Here is a 16,251-nt window from a genome sequence, read left to right on the forward strand (position 1 = left end):
TGACCTAGACAGATACAATTTTGTTTGCCTAGGATAGGGTCAGAGAAAGGGACAGAAACACACATAGATTAGAGAGAGCGCACCTAGCAAATTCAGTGTTCAGATTGTTTGGAATGGAACTGGAAGTAAAATGGCCGGTATCAACATTCTCTTATTTAAATCAGTAGCATAACTGCTTTTAGGATACAGTGCACAATTCTGCCCACCGTTCTCCAAAAATTCATTGGCATGAAAAGGGGGGGGGTAAAGCTATTAGTGCACCTTCCCTAATTTGGACAAAAGGCAACAAAGAAGGGGCATGATAGTGACTTATATATTAATAGGATGAGCGAGACAGAGGTGGGTGGAAAGATAACCCTCCCCTCCCCCGATATTAGAAATTGAGGGCAACTAATTAAAGGGAAGTACTGTGTTCCGCATCTGCTGTCAGAGGCAGCATACTTCCAAATACCAGTTTCTGGGAATCACAGGTGGGCATTGTTGCACTCAAGTCCTGCTTGTGTTCTTGCCTCAGGCTTCTGATTGGCCACTGTGAGAACAGGTTGCTGACTGGGAACAGTTATGGACCACAGGTATGAAGTTTACAGCATGTAATGCTTTAAAAGAGAATATTATGAAAATGATATACAGGTGGTACATTACACCAGTCAGGCTTGCAAAAATCTATCATTTGCCCGATAATAAATGTTCGAAGTGTAAAGAAACGGAAGGTACATTCTTTCACCTTTGGTGGACGTGCCCTTTCTTAAGGCTTTCTGGGAGATGATATATAATGAAATGAAAAAGGTATTTAAATATACCTTCCTGAAGAAACCAGAGGCCTTTCTCCTGGGCATGGTCGGCCAATTGGTGCCAAAGAAGGACAGAACTTTCTTTTTGTACACCACAACAGCAGCAAGAATACTTATTGCAAAGTATTGGAAGACACAAGATCTACCCACCCGGGAAGAATGGCAGATGAAGGTGATGGACTATATGGAACTGGCGGAAATGACTGGCAGAATCCGAGACCAGGGAGAAGAGTCGGTGGAAGAAGATTGGGAAAAGTTTAAAGTCTACTTACAGAAATACTGTAAAATTAATGAATGTTAGAATGATGTTGGATAAGAAGTTAAGTGGTTTTTAGCTATAATGCTATAAAGGAATATGAAAAAATGGATTATTAACAGGTAAAAACTTAATGTTATAATACTTTAAGATTAAAGACTAGGACAAACAAAGAGGGAAAGGATTTGCTGAACTAACAAATTGAACTGGAATACAAAAAAGGGAGGTGTGAGGAGGTCCGGGAAACAAGCAAATGAAAGATAAGTAATGGAAAGTTGGAATTGTTTTTAACTATTTTTATTTTGTATTTTTCTTTTTTCATTTTGTAATATTTTGAAAATCTTAATAAATATCTTTTTTTTAAAAAAAAGAGAGAACAGGTTGCTGGACCAGATGAGCCATTAGCCTGGCCCAGCAGGCTGTTCTTCCGTCCTTATTTCAGAGAATGAACAGTGATGGCCAGTAACAGTTTGGAAAAACACAAATTCAGGGATGATAGGTCTATCAATGGCTATCTGTCACTGTGGAACTTTGAAGCCCAGTAGTCATACGCCTCTGATTTTATTCACCGAATCAGATTTTATCAGATGCACAGGAAATCCGAAGAGATTTTGTTTAACCAACCTTCGATTCAGCGAGTAAGATGGTGCTTTTTTCCAAGCTGTGGAACGATGAGAAAAGCTCTTGGACTTGAGGGAATTAATCGGTACACAAAACAAAATAAAAAATAGGGGTCACTGAAAGTGTAAGGTAAAGGATCCCTGGACGGTTAAGTCCAGTCAAAGGCGATTATGGCGTTGCGGTGCTCATCTCGATTCAGGGCAAGGGAGCCGGCGTTTGTCCACAGACAGTTTTCCGGGTCATGTGGCCAGCATGACTAAACCGCTTCTGGTGCAATGGGACACCATGACGGAACCAGAGTGCATGGAAACGCCATTTACCTTCCCACCGCAGTGGTACCTATTTATCTACTTGCACTGGCATGCTTTCGAACTGCTAGGTTGGCAGGAGCTGGGACAGAAAATGGGAGCTCACCCCATCACAGGGATTCAAACCACCAACCTTTTGATCAGCAAGACCAAGAGGTTCAGTAGTGTAGGATACCCAGTCCCTGGCAATTGTGAGCTTAAGGTCACCTTACTAAGAACCAGATCAGTTTTGTTTCTTGGATACTCTACCCTGGGGCTATGACAATTTTCTAGCTCACAGCTAGAACAGGGAATTCTAATAAAAGAAATTTTTTTAGTAAGCTTATTTTTCCTTTTTGCTTAGAAAGCTTTATTTCTCAATAAAACTTTTTTTAAAAGCTGAACAATAAAACAGGAACCAACTTGGCAAGTTTTCATTCCCACCATAATCTGCTGATGAGAAAGTGGCAACACATAAGCAGTTACGACATGTTGAGCTTGCACAGAGAAGTAAAATAGAACTCCTTCCATCATAATTTAAACTCACACCATAAAATAGTGCAACCTCTCTGAACCAAAGAGTTCAGTTTCCTTGTATGAAAAGCTACACATATGCAGTACATACATAGTGGAGAATTTAATGTTTCAAGGTAAGCCGACTCTGAAAATTAATATGTGCCAAGGAGAAGTTATCAGTCCCTACTGTGCCATTTAAATTTTAAAAATTACTTTTTTAAAAAAACCAATTTAGTTCTGTCCACCTCCAGTCATCCCCCCCGGCCCCTAATAATTGCTTAAGTAGGCTGAAATATTACAAATTTTGTTTACTCTGTTTTCCTGCTCCTCTTCATTTCCTGCTTAGCTTTTAATGAGATGAGATTGTCAGAAAGCCGTATTCTTCACCAGGATGCACAGCACACTAAGCAATGAGTGGCCAGGACAGCCAGAGTTCAGTGCCCTAATCATCTTCCCCAAATTTTAATCCCTCTTGCACACTTGTCCCACCTTGAGATGAGAAATGGGGACTTGCATCTCCCTGGGGAAAATGAGTACAAAGTACCTTGAGATCTCAGGAGAGTTGCTCTCCTTGTTTCAGAGGTATCTCATCATCTGGCAGTTCGTCCACTGTGGTGGCGGCAGCAGCAGCTGCTTGCAAGACAGGAGGCACCCCATCAGTTCGAACTTTGCCCTGTGGCTTTTGGCAGAGGGTCACAGCTATGCCTTCGCAAAGCCAGAAGATTGGGAAAAGGGGCTCTGTGAAGATCGTGTTGAAAGTGTGGAGGAGTGTCATGTTGTCATCCACGCCATAAAAGGATAGCACTCCTTGGTTGCAATCCAACCACACCCCAATGAATTTGCACACGTGCTTTTTTATCTTAATGCACTCGGTGTTGTGCCAAGCCATATAGCAGTCTTCCTGGACGTGCAGGCCCCAGGAGAGTTTATCCAGCCCAATGGTGAATGTGCGGCCAACCCGCTTCTTCCTGGGGAACTTTCCATAAGCCACGCCAATGATGACAGAGTGGCCAGATAACTTGACTTCCCAGTAGCAGCTGCCCTGGCTGAAGTTCTGGGCACACATGACTTGCCATGGCTCAAACCTCTGTGGGTCTTTTGGCCTCGACCCCCGAATACGTTGAGAGTGATGGCACTTCCGGTTCTCATCGGACAACTGCATGTATTGGTTAGCTGTTGTTGGATCAAAGGTCAAATTCTGCTGAGCTGCAGGAGTGACAAAGGTATCAAAGTCAGGTGGGAGAAAAAACACCCAAGTGTATTTTTAACTGGCTAATTCCTCTTCAGTTAGAGAAAAAGGTCCCCCATCCCTCATATCAGGCATGCCACGGCTTTGCTGAAGTGGCATTTTGGCAATTTCATCTGTTGTTCTCTCCTAACAGAGCTAATCTACTGTCAACTCTGTTCTAAGAACGAAATACCAACTTTTTAGTATTGCAGGGCATTTAACCAAAGCAGCAAGGAGAAAGTATCAGTGCGCACTTGAGGGACAGTGGAAGTTGGCTTTAGAGGCGTCAAATAAAAGCCAAGGGAAGTGGGTGCCTTCCATTTCCTTTGGAGCAAGATCTCTAGGATCGGCAGGCTCTGCTTTATTTAAACATCACTTTTTGCTCACAATGGCCTATGAGAAATCCCTGCTCAGTGCCAGGGTGCCTATGAGGGGTGTCAGTTGTTGTCAGCAATGCAACATTCCCTTTGATCAGCCTTCTGCCTAAATAAGGTTAATGGAATAATTATTTCCCTCAGGGATGCAAACCAGAAGCCTGGGCAAGGAAAGTACACAGGCATTATGTGCAAGTATATACAAAAGGTTGTACCTTGTCCATTGGCTCTGGTCCACAGATTTCTGAAAGGAGTTACTAACTGTTTGCGGTAGTTACCAGTCCTAAGTGCTTTCTCTTTGATCCGTGTTCCACCCATGTCAGAAAACAGGAGCTGTTCCATTTATTAGTTTAACAGATAAATTGTGTTCTTTGTGATTTAAGTGAACATCTGCTCCATAGCTTCCTGGTTTCCTGCTAATCTAAGCGCAAGAAGCTTCTCTTGAACAAGGAGGATCCTAGAGATCTTAACAGGGAACTCACCCAGATGTCCCCAAAAGCAGAGTTGGGCAACTTGGTCGCTGCCTCCTCCACAGGTGTGTGGGAGACAGTGAGAATAAAATGCAGAACTTATAGGTCTGCATCGGCTGCCTCCAATATGGCTCCACAGTTTTGCGAAGCTTTTTGAACTCCTGGATCTGAAGGCACATTTATGCTTCTTCTTTTTTTAAAGGACTACTGATGTGGGCAATTGCTTACTTGCATGAGCAGTGTAATGTGGGAGCAGCAAACTCTTGCAATGTTGACTCCTTTGCATGAAAAACAAAAATCATGGACTGCCTTAAACAGTATAGGTGCTGTAATGGGAGCCAACACAATGAGCCCCACTAGCGCAGTCTGCCCTCCTCAATCAGCTCGGGGTAAGGGTAGGAGAACCCCCACAACAGTGCACAGGAGAGGAGAAATCATTCCAACAGGCAAGCAAAAATGCTTGCACTGACAAGTGATCTCCTCAGCGCTAGTTTGAATTCCAGCCCATAAGTGGAAGGGAAGAGGAGCTACATTCTTGTGTGACTTTGCAACTTCCATGCTATGCTGTTCATATGAATAGACTTGTTTATGCGAGAATTCCTCACCCGCCTCAGGTCAACCACCACCAGGAATATTATTATAACCAACAGAACACGCACACACAAATAAATTAATTTATGATCCTGAGAGAGGACCCAAAGGAAGCAGCTCTGAATATATTTATGCACTAGTGACCCTACTTCCCTTTTTTAAGTAACTGCGTGCAGCCCAGAAAGTCGCTTACCTTTTAAAAAAGACATTCTTAACTCATTGTCTGGAAGGCACGGTCCGGCCCTTCTCACAATTACCTTTGGCTCCGGTGAGACTGCCGAGTGAGATATAAGCAAGGAAAACTTAAAAGCAGGAAGGAAACTCATTTGCCTTAAAAACAACGATTTCAAAATGGTAGACAAGCCAAGACTCGGCAGTGAGTTGGGGGAGCCTTTTCGGGAGGGGTGAGGACAAGATACACAGGCAGCAAGGTTCAAAGCTGGCCTTTGGATATATTTTAATATATTTCTCTTTAAAAAGGAGAAGAAGCAGCAGTGTACTTAAAGGCATCCCACAGTGTTATATTTTTCTTCATAATAACCAGACACTTAGGTGCTCCCAAGGCATAATCTCTCATGGTCTGAAACAAGACAAAGCATAAATACTCTCTGATGTATGATCAAATTATTAAAGTTTCTTAAATCACTTTTCTGTGTGCAGCAAGCTTTACAATTCTCATCCTAATGCATCACAAAAGACCACACTTGTGGACTGCTGTGAATGCGTTGTTTGGTGTCATGTAGGTGCAAAAGGAAGGGTTTTCTCCTTTGAGGGCAAGATTCCTTTGGGGGCAATCTGTTGGGGGGCTGCATGCCACTGGTGGGCAGGGCTGGAGCCAATGGTGGGCCCAAACCAATGATGAATGAGGTGCTCTCACTGCCACCCCCTTCCGCTCCCCGCCCTCCTTGGTATCATGCTGCTCACCTTGCCCAGGCCCATTATAAAGGGTTGCCTCCAGGTCAGGAGCTGAAATGAGTAGGTGAAATCCAGATAAAGGCCACATGTTCTGGCCCAGTTCAGAATTTCAGTTTGCAACAAGCTTCAGTTTGCCTTTTCATCCAAATGTGGGAAACTGGTTTGTGCAACTGCAGCTTGTTCTCAAACCAGGATCTGAAGACAGAATCAAAGAATGGCTTTGAATCCTGATTTGAGAACAAAACCACAATTTCCCGTGCTTTTTACAACTAGAAGCAGACACTTCTAATCTCCTCCTCTTATGGTCAGAGAAGGCTGGGAAATGGAGGAGGAAGCGAATGAGCCTCAGGCTTGCTGTAGCTTGTCCTTGTAATGACAAACTGTGGTTTGTCATGATTACATCTGAACTGGATCCTACTTTCCTAGGAAAACATTTGGGAACAAAGGACTTTATAAGATTTAAAAAGTCTCTCTGAGGAGAGTTTTGTGGACGACTACAGAGAAAATTGGGGTAATTCTGGCAGTACAAATCTAATCTTTCTTTCAGAAAACTAAGCACTGTCATTGCCCTACTATTCCTCTTCAATATGGAAATCTATCAAAATAAATACTTTCCCCCACTTTACTGTAGCACTTAAACCTCCAGCCGCCTTTATTAGAAAGAAAACTGACCAACTGACTTTCCACAGGTGATCTTGAATTTTTCACCACTCCATAAAACAGCTGAATGGTTACCTTTTGTTTCAGTCATCGGTGGACTCAAGGAATTTGACTGAGCCTCTTGCAAAAGCCTGGAAACCTCATTGAAGAGTTCAGTGACAGCATCCACATTGCTGGCCAAATCAAACTCAACAGGTGGAATAACTTCTAAGTTGCCAAGAGGAGGAAGATGATGCAGTTCCTACAAGGAACAGGACATGTAGGAATCACAAAGTTTGACTGTTGACTTACATGAATGGAGTTTAACTTCAGCTTATGTAAGTGAACTGGATCGATCCTGAAATTCTTTAGTTTGGTACTCTACGGTGGCCACTTACATATTGCCAAGCAGGAGGAAATGCATCGCCAAAGAAGGGAACAAACGAACACAAATTTGCATAAAATATGTTAATATATGCACATTTGGACAAATGCAATTCATTGAAATAAAAATAAATTGGGAAGACCTTAATAGCGTGACCTGTGTCCCTGATCAGTTTGCTGTCCAGATGCAACTTGCAAGCCCCTGCCTCTCCATTGTGGTTCATTATCTCTTAACTGGACTTGGACCAGCCAGCCCTTCAAGCAGAGGTAGCTATAAAGCAGGACACATGCTCCCCTCCCCACTTCTTCCCCTCCTTTGCCTGCCTTAGGGGTCCCCATAGCACTTGCTCAGAAATCCACATGTGCCAAGAGCACGCTGGTGGGTCCCTTTTGTGACGCCACTTTGAGCACTATGTTGAAAAACGAGTTTAAAATAAAAGCGAACTACAGTGGTACCTCGGGTTACATACGCTTCAGGTTACAGACTCCGCTAACCCAGAAATAGTACCTTGGGTTAAGAACTTTGCTTCAGGATAACAACAGAAATCATGCTCCAGCGGCGCGGCGGCAGCAAGAGGCCCCATTAGCTAAAGTGGTGCTTCAGGTTAAGAACAGTTTCAGGTTAAGTACGGACCTCCGGAACGAATTAAGTACTTAACCCGAGGCACCACTGTATTCAAATTTTTGACTTCCATCAATCCCTGAACAGGAACCATTCCGAGGGGGGCGGTGTCATTGTCAATAACAGCGAAAGGTGAGCGGGTGAAGCGGGTGTGTGTGTGTGTGTGTGGACGGCACTTGGCCGCTTCTGTTCCCTTACTACATTGTGTGTGTGTGTATATATATGTGTGTGTGTGTGTACAGTGGTACCTCAGGTTACATACGCTTCAGGTTACAGACTCCGCTAACCCAGAAATATTACCTCAGGTTAAGAACTTTGCTTCAAGATGAGAAAAGAAATCGTGCTGCGGCAGCAGCAGGAGGCCCCATTAGCTAAAGTGGTGCTTCAGGTTAAGAACAGTTTCAGGTTAAGAACAGACCTCCAGAACGGATTAAGTACTTAACCTGAGGTACCACTGTAAAAGCAAGTGTATTCATTATATATTTGAAGGCAGTGGTGTGCCAGGGCATTCTTGCCAATCTGAGACTGTTCAGCTCGTAAAAAAAAATTCAGAACAGAAAGGAGGACAATGGCACAGCAGCCTTCTGATGAGAAAACCACACAATTCCCTGCTGCTGCTGCTGGCTACAAAATGTTGCTGTGAGTAACCAACTGGGTAAAGCCATTTTGCTACAATAACACCCTCTCACCGCATGAATTGCCTGTCTCTCTGAAGACAGAGGGCCCCATCAATGGAATTCCCCCCCCCCCAAGACAGTTCAACTTCAGACATTCCCCCCTCTGGCATGGTGGGTGATTCACATTCTAAACTCTGCTCTGGAGTTGGCAGCCAAATTGTTTTTCAGTTGTCTCCACTTGCTGACCATTAGGCCTAGCTAATCCTTTTTCTCCTCTATCTCCCAGCTGAGAAGGCTAGAGAAGCGCTTATAATTATGAAGAGTCCCACAGAAAGGTCTAATCTCAGTTGCATGCTGTACACAGGACGTGAAACATACCACTGCTCTCTTAGCTTACAATGCAGTGCAATGCTGGGGGGGGGGAGGGAAATCCCCACTTCACAGAAAACTTTTAAGGATAAGAATTTGTAGCCACACTGGTGTATGACAGGACTTCTACACTTCAAGAACTTCTGAGGGTCTGGGACTATCTTTGCATTCAAAGCATATCACTGTTAAGAATTAAATAAACACAGAACTCCTGCATGCCAATGGTTGCCAAGGTTCAGAGGCTTAGTTATGATATTCAAGATACCTTCCAGTTAAGAGCTTGTCAGCTGCCAGGAATGGGGAGCAGAACAGGCAGCAACTCCCACTCTGTAATACTAAGCTATGGTTTATTTTAGGGGTGGGGAGCCTCTGGCTTGCTGGCCACATTTGGCCCACCGGTTCTCCCCGTTTCGCCTTCCAGGACATTTCCCCAAACCATAGGTGTGGGGCACATAGAGATTGAAGGGTGGGGAGTTCAATCCTGCTTGGTTTGGCTATGTAAGAACTCACTGGCACAGCCGATCCCTTCAGAAAGCAGGATTGAATTACTTGGAGTTCAGTCCTTCATGGTCACTATCTCTCATCCATGAACCAACTTTAACAAGTTGACAGGACCACCCACCTATTAAAGCTGTCCCCTGGGAGTGGGGATATAAAGATCTGGCCCAAATGCCATCAGTATACACATTACATACCTCCAGAAACGTCATATCATCAGTACAAGCGAGCAGCTCTTCTGCCTTCTCGTTGCGCTGGGTAAGCCCATCCAGTTGGCGCTTCAGCTGGTCCAAGTTCTCTTGCATTTTGCCAAGCGCAGCATCTTGCTCTCTTTCAATCTTCTCCACTGTCTTCCTCTGGCATTCCTTCAAGGCTTCCACAAGAGAAGCGAACTTCTGCACAACTCCAGATTTTAACTTCTCCGAGGAACCCTGGATGAAAAAGGAAGGGCAACAAAATACAGTTGTTTCCACTGTAGCTGCCTATATTTCCCTTGCTGCTCTGCATTCTGTTGGGTACTAGGTGTCCCTCTTAATGGAAATAAGAAAATAAAATGTTGGGAGGCAGGCAAAAAGAGAGACTGTGATCCTTGACTGGCTAGCAGGGGCTGATGGGAGTTGTAATCCAGAACATCTGGAGGGCACCAGGTTGGCAAATAATTCACTACAGGTCTGAGCTGTTAGGAAAGGGACACAAATACAGAAGGCCCACTTGCTCATTCAGTAACTGGAGTTTTAGCCATGATGGGTACCAAATGGGGTCAATGGAGAGCAAGCACTTCCCATGGGAGGCACTTTTGTCATTATGATGCTCTCTGTGGATTCCTTACCTTGATGTTGTCTATCCGCTGCTCCAGTTTCTGAATTGCTTCTCTGATAGGCTCTGCCTCCTTTCGAGTTTTCTCCAGGGTTGCTCTTACAGACTCCTGCCGAAGAGTTCAAAATAATTTAACAGGCAAGCACTTCAATCTCACCTAGCCACACCTGGCCCCTGCATCTCACCTTCCCAAGAGGGGTGGCAGATTTCCGCAGATGAATCTTCCAAGATTCATTCATCCCTTTGGAAAGACTCCAGAGTTCTGTTAATATAACACCCTATTAGATTGAAGGTAATCAGTGTAGGCATCAAGGTAGCCAAGTTATAGGAAGTGGTAACTCACTGAGGATGTAAGAAAGGGCCATGATGTCCAGACTAATCCAAACCATTACGTTTGTATTGAGCAGTGCTGAACTGCCTCACCACACGAAAGCCCATAGGCTATGATTTGGGTCTAGCAATGTCTTCCAGTGTACATTCAAGCAAAGGATTCTTGCTTGGTATTGTTACAGCAAAGTCGTTATGCCCTAGCTAGCCTTAAAATGTTTCATATCTATACAGTGGTACCTTGGGTTACAGACACTTTAGGTTACAGACACTTCAGGTCACAGACTTCGCTAACCCAGAAATAGTACCTTGGGTTAAGAACTTTGCTTCAGGATGAGAACAGAAATCGTGTGGCAGCGGCGCAGTGGCAGCAGGAGGCCCCATTAGCTAAAGTGATGTCTCAGGTTAAGAACAGTTTCAGGTTAAGAACAGACGTCCAGAACGAATTAAGTTCTTAACACGAGGTACCACTGTACGGCAAGTGATGCCTGCTTTATAACTTTCATGGCTTCTCCTACAGAAGTTGAGGAAATGTAGCTTGGTGGCAGCACCAAGAGTTAATGTCCGGCCATCCTTCATATGGAATGAATTAAATCTTAGGCTACAGTGGAGATAAAGGCCTTACTGCATCAAACCCATTATTATAAAGCATTTGGTATCTGAGAAGAGTCGTGAGTCAATCAGGCAGACATTCAGCAAGTGAAAATTTATCCACTGCAGCAAAGCTGAGATTAGAGCAATATACACAACCTAGGCTGTCTCTGCGTCACCAGTGGGCATAGCCGGGGGTGGGAGGCAGTTAAATCGAGTAAATAAATAAAAATACTTAACTAAAAGTACTAATTGTAGAAGGATTTTGACTGGTTTTTCAAAAGAAAGTAATTTCTGAAGGCAGCCCTGTTTAGGGAAGTTTTTAATGTTTGATGCTTTATCATGTTTTTAATATTCTGTTGGGAGCCGCCTAGAGTGGCTGAGTAGACTCGGACATATGGGCAGGGTATAAATAATAAATTATTATTAATTAATCATCATCATCATCATTATTTAAAACAACTGTTGTTGAGACATTTCATTCCAAATCTGAGACAGAGGATGATGACAGGTGAGTGTTCTGCCCCCAACAACATAAATCCTTTAAGAGTAAGGTGCGCACCACGACAACTACAATGTGCATGTCCCACAATCCCAAGTAACTAATGCACTAGAGGGAATGCTTAATTTTAAAATGGGATGCCCGAAGGCTCCTTTGGCCAGCATGACACCCGTCCATAAACAGCCTGGTCCATTGCAGAGTGAGAGATGCCCAAGATCGGCAGACAAAATTAATGGACTATGCAGAATTGGACAAAATGACAGGAAGGATTCGAAACCTGTGGGACCAGAGATTTACAGAAGATTGGAAGAAGTATATGAATCATTTGAAGAGCAACTGTAATCAACAAATTACGCTAGTAGGACTACAAGAAGTTTTGTAAGGAGAAATATACAAAGTGTTACAAAGTAGAAAAAGATAGAGATATTGGTTATGAGTTTGAAATGTAATAGGGAAGATAAGAAATGCATACTGAGAGATTAGATTGGAAAATTTTCAGTCGGGATTGACGAAAGTCAAAAATTTGAATAAGATGTAAAAGTATGTTTAATTACTGTTGAAAATGATATGTTAAAAAAACTAATAAAATGTATATATATATAGTACGGTGGTACCTCGGGTTAAGTACTTAATTCGTTCTGGAGGTCCGTTCTTAACCTGAAACTGTTCTTAACCTGAAGCACCACTTTCGCTAATGTGGCCTCCTGCTGCCGCCGCGCCACTGGAGCACGATTTCTGTTCTCATCCTGAAGCAAAGTTCTTAACCTGAAGCACTATTTCTGGGTTAGTGGAGTCTGTAACCTGAAGCGTATGTAACCCAAGGTATCACTGCATATAAAAAAAGAGAGATGCCCAAGATCACAGGAGTTTGTACTGTGTACATACAGTGGTACCTCAGGTTACATACGCTTCAGGTTACAGACTCCACTAACCCAGAAGTAGTACCTCGGGTTAAGAACTTTGCTTCAGGATGAGAACAGAAATTGTGCTCCGGTGGCGCAGCAGCAGTGGGAGGCCCCATTAGCTAAAGTGGTGCTTCAGGTTAAGAACAGTTTCAGTTTAAGAACGGACCTCTGGAACGAATTACCGGTAAGTACTTAACCCGAGGTACCACTGTATAAGTTATGTTGCCATGGCCCCAAGTGGCCGGCTCCGGAAATGCTTCTGCCCCGCTCCCTGCTTACTTCTTTGGCTTTCCGCTCGTCCTCGACGAGGGCCCTGCCGTGCTGCTGGCACTCCTTGAGCGTGCACACGCAGCAGATGCCCCGCTTCTCCGTCTGGCAGTACAGCTCCAAGGGCCGGCCGTGCCTGGGGCACTTCCTTTCCCGAGCAGCGGCCGCCTGCTCCGTCCGGGAAGCCGGCCCGCCATCTTCCTGCTTGTGGAGCAGCTCCACCAGACTGTCGAGCAGGACGGTCTTGCTGAGCTCCGGCCTCTCCGGGAAGCTCTTGCGGCACGAGGGGCAAGTGTAGCCCGTGGCGGCGGGCCCTTTGCCCTCCTCTCCGTCCCAGTGGTCGCAGATGCACTTCTCGCAGAAGCTGTGCCCGCAGGGCACCGTCACCGGGGTGCTAAACGTATCCAGGCAAATGCAGCACGTCAGCTTTTCTTCCAGCTTCTGCGGGTCTGAGGAAGCCATGGCGCGCGGCAGAAGAGCCACTTACAAAGCCCAGAGGAAAAGAAAGTGAAACCCAGGGCCGCCAAAAAAAGGCTGAGGCTGCTGGAGATGGCTCAGGAGAAGGAAGGGCTGGGCCAAATTAAGGCGCATCAGCCCCCAGGCTCTTAAAGAGGCAGGGAGAGCAAAGATGATTGGCATCTCCTTTCCATGCAAGAAAAGAGTTTTGAGTTTCTGGCTCCCTTGTCCCCGTGTGAAAGGCAATCTTTTCAAATACCACCCGCTCCTCTGACAGGACAGTGCTGGATATACATATAAACTAAACAAGCTATAGCTTAGGGCCCCACTCTCTTGGGGCCCCCAGTTTTTTTAAAAAGAAAAAAAGTGGATGTACCTTGATAAAATACATACAATGGAACCTCGGGTTACAGACGCTTCAGGTTACAGACGCTTCAGGTTACAGACTCCACTAACCCAGAAATAGTACCTCGGGTTAAGAACTTTGCTTCAGGATGAGAACAGAAATCGCACGGCGGCAGCGGGAGACCCCATTAGCTAAAGTGGTACCTCAGGTTAAGAACAGTTTCAGGTTAAGAAAGGCCCTCCAGAACAAATTAAGTTCTTAACCTGAGGTACCACTATATTTTGTTATGTGCAAAGGGCTTTAGATACCTATTAAGTCCATAAATTACCATATAGCATATATTCAACACAAAAACAGTGACAATTTGTTGCTGACAAAGGACAGGTGGACATATAAATGGCCCCATTGCCTTCAGTAGCTTAGGGCCTCATCAAACCTAAATCCAGCCCTGAGACAGAAGATCTGATGATGAGCTTCTAGGTTCTTTGCAGGCTCAGTTGAAGGTGCAGCAAGATCTGTGCTCCATTTAGGCAAGTTTTTAATGTTTGATCATGTTTTTAGTATTCTGTCGGGAGCTGCCCCGAGTGGCTGGAGAAACCCAGCCAGATGGGCGGGTTTGACAGTCGTACAGAGCCCCTGGTCTTTTCACGGACTATTGACCTGTACACCACTACTTTATTCTTCTGCTGCCACCAATTTTGTGGGGGAAATCCCAGGGCTCCCCAGTGAAGTACTTAGTCAGGTAGAGTTAACAATGAAGATTAAAGTTTATTTCAAACACAAACAAGTTTTAAAATATATTCGAAACGCTGTCACTCTATTCTCTCTCTGTCTTGTCCCTGTCTCTAACTCACTCTGACTCCTCTATCTCCCCTCCCAAAAGAACCAACCCAACTAACTCTCAAAACCTCTGGGCTGAGCCTTAAAATCAGGTAGGCTCTGCCTCCAGGCTTTCTTATTGGTCAACCTATTAACTCTTTCTCTCCCCCAATATAAACGTAACCCCAAAAGAATGGGCAAATGCCACAGCGGGGTATAAATAAATTATTACTATTACTATTACTATTACTATTACTATTACTATTATTATTAAATTATTATTCCTGAGCCCCGCATCCCGCAGCTTCACCCCTCTGCCAACAGAAAGAGAGGCTTTTGTCCAGACTGATCCTTGCCTGCTTCTGAAGTTATTTTTCCCTTGTAGGCATTTTTTTAGGAAAAGCTCTAGATACATGTTTTTAATTGATGTGCTTTTCGTGATGGGTTTTAAAAACTTTTTTGCACTGTTATTCCACGTTATCTTAGCAAAGAAATTGATTAGCCTCTATTAGGTGGTGCACTCCAGGAAACCAGAATGGCTGTTAGGTTTCACATTTGTTATGATTTTTGTTGTTGCTGTTGTTGTTGTTGTTGTTGTTATGTCCTGGTTTCCCCCTTTCCTGATTTATTATGTTTTATTGTTGTCCTTCTTTATTTTGAAGTCTCTATGAAACTTGTGCTTCTCCTCTCATAACAAACTGACAATATTTCTTTTTAATAAAAATTGCTATGAAATACTCCAGCATACACTCTCCCAACACAGAATAGTTGTCTTGAAAGACAAGAACTATTCAAGAGTGGCCAGACAGATAGATGCTGCTGAAAAGCTCACAGGGTATGATGGCAACAGTTATCCTCTGATATATGGCCTCTGATATATGGACATTTGATTTTTAGTTGTAGCACTACTGGTAGATCTATCCTCCATGAACAAGTCCATGAAGACTTATAAAAGCTCTATAGACCAGTATCCATCACAAAACCTTGGAGCAATGAGTTCTACAATAATACACTGCATAAACACGCTACTGCCGATACATTCTGTTGGATGATCCTCTTGTATTCTAGTAATGAGCTTTATTCCTCTTTACTTTCTCAACAGTGGTCATGATTTTAGCAAGTTCCCCCCATAGTGATTTTCTAAATTACAAAAGCACAGCCTTAAATCTTCCACCTGTGAATTTCCCTCTGCAGTTAGTTTTAGTTGCCCTTTTCTACAGGCGAACCTTTGGCTCTCTAGGTGTTGGGACTCCATCAGTCCCAGCAAGAATGAATGTGATACAGTGGTAGTTCCGCATCCCTGCTCTACAGGTTGCCCAGGAGGATAAGGCTATCAGTGGCTACTAGCCTCAATGGCTATGCTCTTATATTCTTGATATTACTTTTTAGGTAGAAGGAAAACAACCAGACTTTATGCCAAAACGCAGGACTGTATATTTGATACAGTACTTGTTTTATCCCAACCCCACCCTGATTCCTGCAACTGAATTTCCTGGCAGAGGCTCTTGAGAGCTGACACTTTCAGTAAGTTTTCCATTATGATCCAAAGCTTGCTTTTTTCCACACATACTTACACTGAATTTCTTTTCTAGGCTGTTCTGTTGCCAAAAGCCATAAGAAGAGAGTAATTTATTCCCCATTCTTCACAAGACACTTAGGGATTTTTCCCACCCTAAATAATTTTATTTTGCCTATAGATCTATCTACCACATTATAATAATAATAATTTATTATTTATTACTGTCCACCCCATCTCAATATAAGTTTATGAGTGTTGAATATCAATAAATAAAATAGGGGACTCAACTGTTTACGATCTCTCTAAACTCTGCTTTCCCAGCTTTCCAAATTCTCTTCTTTAATAACAAGCATGCAGCCCCATATTTCTCTTCTTCAGTGTTGCTATTTATAACCTGCAGACAAGTAACTTGTGTAGTAAGTGTTTTTTAAAAGATAGGGCACTCTTCAACTGTGGGCTTGCTATCGAAATGCTATGGAACTGTTCTGCAGGACAATATTTTGGAATAAGGAACATAAGCACACA

The 16,251-nt window shown here is 43.7% G+C and overlaps 1 protein-coding gene across 1 annotated transcript in view; it reads right to left on the reverse strand.

Moving 5' to 3' along the window:
- TRIM47 (tripartite motif containing 47) overlaps positions 1 to 13,325 on the reverse strand; it is a 33,852-nt gene extending 20,527 nt beyond the window's left edge. The window contains exons 1-7 of the mRNA XM_053368472.1: positions 12,599 to 13,325; positions 10,008 to 10,103; positions 9,376 to 9,609; positions 6,785 to 6,950; positions 6,059 to 6,100; positions 5,328 to 5,408; positions 3,031 to 3,677 (exon numbers count right to left, since the gene is read on the reverse strand). Coding sequence (XP_053224447.1) covers positions 3,031 to 3,677; positions 5,328 to 5,408; positions 6,059 to 6,100; positions 6,785 to 6,950; positions 9,376 to 9,609; positions 10,008 to 10,103; positions 12,599 to 13,048 — 1,716 coding nt within the window. The 5' untranslated portion in view covers positions 13,049 to 13,325. The remainder of the gene's footprint in view (positions 1 to 3,030; positions 3,678 to 5,327; positions 5,409 to 6,058; positions 6,101 to 6,784; positions 6,951 to 9,375; positions 9,610 to 10,007; positions 10,104 to 12,598) is intronic.
- Between the last annotated feature and the right edge of the window lie 2,926 nt (positions 13,326 to 16,251).

The sequence above is a fragment of the Podarcis raffonei genome, chromosome 2, assembly GCF_027172205.1.
Source record: "Podarcis raffonei isolate rPodRaf1 chromosome 2, rPodRaf1.pri, whole genome shotgun sequence".
In the NCBI taxonomy this organism is placed as follows: Eukaryota; Metazoa; Chordata; class Lepidosauria; order Squamata; family Lacertidae; genus Podarcis; species Podarcis raffonei.